General features: G+C 49.8%; 1 protein-coding gene across 2 annotated transcripts in view; it reads left to right on the forward strand.

Annotated features, from left to right (window-relative positions):
* The window catches only part of Slc1a5 (solute carrier family 1 member 5), a 17,313-nt gene extending 12,464 nt beyond the window's left edge, over positions 1-4,849 (forward strand). Inside the window, exons 7-9 of one of the 2 annotated variants that reach the window (XM_021218862.1) lie at positions 1,152-1,346; positions 1,424-1,558; positions 3,068-3,791. In XM_021218862.1, the coding sequence (XP_021074521.1) occupies positions 1,152-1,346; positions 1,424-1,558; positions 3,068-3,305 (568 nt within the window). In that variant the 3' untranslated portion in view covers positions 3,306-3,791. Of the gene's footprint in view, positions 1-1,151; positions 1,347-1,423; positions 1,559-3,067 lie in introns of both variants that reach the window. The other variant, XM_029532139.1, reaches the window with a different exon arrangement.
* Positions 4,850-4,986: the final 137 nt, after the last annotated feature.

A 4,986-nucleotide genomic window follows, 5' to 3' on the forward strand; every position in this document is an offset into this window, starting at 1 on the left:
AGCCTGGCGTGGTGGGGGATGGGCTTTCCCCTTTTTAAGTTCAGTAAACTTTGGCCCTTGATCAGTACCTTGTCTTGGTCTCATTCTTGTTTTTGTTTTGGTTTGGTTTTTTGGTTTTTCGAGACAGGGTTTCTCTGTATAGCCCTGGCTGTCCTGGAACTCACTTTGTAGATCAGGCTGGCCTTGAACTCAGAAATCCACCTGCCTCTGTCTCCCGAGTGCTGGGATTAAAGGCGTTGCGCCACCATGCCCGGCTCCTTTTATTCTTGTATGTATTTGTACATCCATGGAGAGCCTTCTGAGGACAACTTGGGGAAATGGATCCCTTTCTACACTCAGCGTTGAGCTCAGGCTTGCAGCAAATACCCAAGACCACTCTTTTCTGTTTTGTGGTGCTCTGGATTGAAACCATGACCTTGTTTGTACATGCTAAGGATGAGCCCCACCACAGCCACACCCATCAGCCCTCATTGGTGGGTTCTAGCCACAGGTTTAGCCACTGACCTACGTTCCAGCCCTCTTTATTTTGAGACAGGATCTCACTGCGTTAGCCTAGGCTGCTCTCAAACTTGGAATCCTTGCGGGGCCTGGTGGTGCTTTAATCCCAGCTCTTGGGAGTCAGTGATGGGTGGGTCTTCATTTAAGCCAGATTGGTCTATGTAGCAAGTTATAGGCCAGCCTTAGCTGCATACATAGTGAGACCCTGTCTCAAAGAAAAACAAAACTAAACTAAAATAAATAAATAAATAAACCCACATGCACGCAAAGAAACTTGGTCCTCAGCCTCCCGGTCCTCAGCCTTCTGGGTATTTACACACTCCTGTCAGTACATGCAGCTTTCTATGTCTGCAGAGGGAGTGTATCTGTTGAGGCTCCCTCTGTTTCAGCAGGATCTGGGGAGCCTGATGCTTTGAGAAGGGAATAACATCGGAGAGCTAGAAGCTCGGGGTGGTGTGAGGAAACGAGGTTTGGGCAGATAGATGGGCAGGAACCCTGATGTGGGTCCGTGAGCAGTCGGTGACTACCTCAGCTGGGGGTGGGCTCCGAGCTGCTGTTGGGTGGGTGGGCCTAGCCTTTGAGGTCCAGGAGGGTTGGTCCCGGAGTGCTCGCCCAGGCTCACTCAGTGTGATGTTCTCTGCCACCTTGATCAGCTCTGCCACCTTGCCTCTGATGATGAAGTGTGTAGAGGAGAAGAATGGTGTGGCCAAACACATCAGCCGGTTCATCCTGCCCATCGGCGCCACGGTCAACATGGACGGGGCGGCGCTGTTCCAGTGTGTGGCGGCAGTGTTCATCGCACAACTAAACGGGGTGTCCCTGGACTTCGTGAAGATCATCACCATCCTGTGAGTGCCGGGGGGCCGTGGCAGGAGGCCCCACCCCCATGATTCTGCCATCTCACCTCTTTCCTTCTCTCCACCAGGGTCACAGCCACTGCATCCAGTGTCGGTGCAGCAGGGATCCCTGCAGGGGGCGTCCTCACCCTCGCCATCATCCTGGAAGCAGTCAGCCTTCCTGTCAAGGACATCTCCTTGATCTTGGCCGTGGACTGGCTAGTGTGAGTGGGGCCTTGGGAGTTTGCAGGGGCTAAGGGGTCTCCTAGGAAAGGGCATGAGGACCCCTGCACACAGTAAGGAAGACAGGACAGGTCTAGAGGGAGCACGTGAGACCTTAACCCTCCCATAGGGAGGGAACGTTAGCGACTTAGGGGTTCTATTTCTTTTTCTTTTTTAAAAAACAGGGCCGGGCAGTGGTGGCGCATGCCTTTAATCCCAGCACTTGGGAGGCAGAGGCAGGCGGATTTCTGAGTTTGAGGCCAGCCTGGTCTACAAAGTGAGTTCCAGGACAGCCGGGACTACACAGAGAAACCCTGTCTCGAAAAAACAAACAAAAACAAAAAACAGTCTCCCCATGAAGCCCAGATTTTACTATCAACCAAGCTGGCCTCAAACTCAGAGTTTCTCGTCTCTGCCATCCCAGTGCTGGTATTAAACGCCTATACAACCAGACTTGTTTGTTTGTTTGTTGAAAGATTTATTTATTATTATATCTAAGTATACTGTATCTGTCTTCAGACACACCAGAAGAGGGCATCAGACCTCATTACAGATGGTTGTGAGCCACCATGTGGTTGCTGGGATTTGAACTCAGAGCCTTTGGAAGAGCAGTTGGTGCTCTTATCCACTGAGCCATCTCTCCAGCCCCTGTTTATTTATTTTAACTTATGTATTGTTACTTGTGTGTGGGGGACGGGGGATGGGGCATGTTTCATAATGTGGTTGGTTCCTTTTTTCCACCTCTGGGTTTTGGAGATGAATTTCAGTCCTGTACACCTGTTGGACTATGGAACCATTGTTTTGGGAAGTATCTTTTGTTTTGTTTCGTTTTGTTTTGTTTGAGACTGGATCTCATGATGTAACCCTGGCTGTCCTGGCATTTGCCCTGTAGTCCAGGCAAGCCCCAAACTCTCCTTCTGCCTCAGACTCCATGGTAGTAGAAACACATGTATGAGCCATGAGCTGTGCCTGGCCAATCTCTGGAGTCTTATAAAGAACCCTAGAAGAGCAGTGAGCCATTGTAGCTTTCAATCGTGACTCCTGGGCCGGGCAGCTGACGCTCAGTTCCGTCGTAGCTACCTAATCCTCCTGTGTCTCAGTTTCCTCATCTGTACAATGGGGAGATAGCAAAGTGCCTTCTACACAAGGATGAGGCCCTGGATTTGGATCTCTAACCCCATATGACACCTAGACTCGGCAGACAGATGGATCTCTGAGCTCGTTGGCCTGTCAGTCTAGCTGATTAATGAGATCATGCTCAGTTCAGTGAGAGCTGCTGTCACAAAAAATAAGGATGTCAGGTGTAGGGCTACATATCTTTAATTCCGGCACTTGGGAGGCCAAGGCAGGAGAATCTCTGAGTTCGAAGCCAGCCTGGTGTACACACTAAGTTCCAGGACAGCCGTGTAGACTCTGACTCCTTCTAGTGGGTGAAGGCAGGCCACCTGGGCCCTGGCCTCCTGCCTCCTCTTCCTTCTGTCTCACATTATTGCTGTGTGCCCCCCTTTTAGGGACAGGTCCTGTACTGTCCTCAACGTGGAAGGTGATGCTTTTGGGGCCGGACTGCTTCAGAGTTACGTGGATCAAACCAAGATGCCGAGCTCAGAGCCTGAACTGATCCACGTGAAGAACGAGGTGTCTCTGAATCCACGGCCCCTCGCCACAGAGGAGGGGAACCCCCTCCTGAAACAGTACCAGGGACCCACCGGGGACTCCAGTGCCACGTTCGAAAAGGAATCTGTCATGTGAATATCAGGAGGGACTTTCTCCGCCCTGGTGGCTTCACGTTGGAGGCCAGGGTCTTGAGAGCTAGAGAAATGGACGGGATAAGGGCTTTAGGGGTGGGCCGTTTACACACTCCAGGAATCTAGGGTTCCCTATCTCCTTCCTGGAGAGGCTATTAGGAGCCTCATTGCTGGGGTGCACACGCTTATATATGAATGTGTCCACAAATCTCACCCCCCTCCCCATCCTGTCCCCCATTCAAGGAATGACATTCTCAGTCACCCAGAGCCAACTGGCCTACAGTCTCAGGAAATGAGTTGTCCTGTAGAGTTCTCTACCCTTTAAAGGCAAAGGTATTGTGATGCCCCTATCTGTGCTGTGTGTGCACTTGCTGTGACCTTCCCAGTAGTCCCTCCATGACAACAAACACTCCCATGAGTCCCGGGGGAAAGCCAAGAATAAATGTCACTCCAGAACACATTTTTAAGCAATAAAATGGTGTCAAATGTATTGACCACGGCCCTAGAGTCTGAGTAATACCAGGTGTATTGTCACCAGGTGTATTGTCACATGTCTTTACTTGCAGCACTGGGGAAGCAACTTCGAGGTTCGTGCCCGGGGAAGGACACAGGAAGGAGATTCAGGAGCTAAAGGCCATCCTGGGCTGTGACACTGTCTCAAACCTTTATTGCTGGACACAAGTGTCACACACCTTCAGTCCTCGTACTGCGGGGCAGAGGAAGGCAGATCTCTGATCTACACAGTGAGATTCAGGCCAGCCAGTGCTACATAGACCATATCTCCAAAAACGTATCTTTAATATTTTGACTAAATATGAAAATCAAATCAACACTTAAAGTCAAGTTTTAGATTAAGAAATTGTGAGCTGGTAAGACAGCTCATGGGGTACAGGTACCTGTGGCAAAGAATGGACTTGGGTTCCATCCCTGGGACCCACATGGTTGGGGGAGGGGATGGGAAGCTGGCTCAGCAGGTAAGAGTACTTGCTGCTCTTGTGGAGGACTGGGGTTTAAGTCCCAGCATTCACATTGGTGGCTCACAACCATCCATAACACCCTGTGGGATTAGATGCCCTCTTCTGACCTCTGGGTGGCAAGCATGCATGTGATACACATGTATATGCAGGCAAAGCATTCTTACACATAAAGTAGTCAATTTAAATAAACAGGGCTGGAGATAGGGCTCAGCAGTTAGGAGCACTGGGTGTTCTAGAGGACCTGGGTTCCACTCCCAGTTCACAAACATCTCTAACTCCAGTTCCAGACAATGTAAGCTCGGTCCCTGGGTCCCAAAGAAGGTGGGAGAGACCTGCCAAGTTGTCTTCTGAACTCCACATACCCACAGCATTTTTTAGATAACTCACTATGTACTTCTGACTGCTTTCAGCTCACAGAAATCCACTTGTCTCCTGAATGATGGGATCAGAGGCATGTGCCACTACACTCAGATTATACTTAAATTTTTATTGCTAAAAGTTATCATTGATCTTGGCTTAGTGACATCAGTATTGGAGCCTTTTAGATAAGGTGAATAATGCATTTCCTTTGGAAAAATTAATGAACCCGTGCTTGTAAAAACTGGTGCATTTTGTTCTGTGTTCTATTTACAAATCCTGTAAAGGGGTAAGGGTGACTCAGGTTCAGAGCCTCTGCCTAGAATCCCCCAGTGAGGGGCTGGGGGTGTG

The sequence above is a fragment of the Mus pahari genome, chromosome 19 (genome assembly GCF_900095145.1).
Source record: "Mus pahari chromosome 19, PAHARI_EIJ_v1.1, whole genome shotgun sequence".
NCBI lineage: Eukaryota > Metazoa > Chordata > Mammalia > Rodentia > Muridae > Mus > Mus pahari.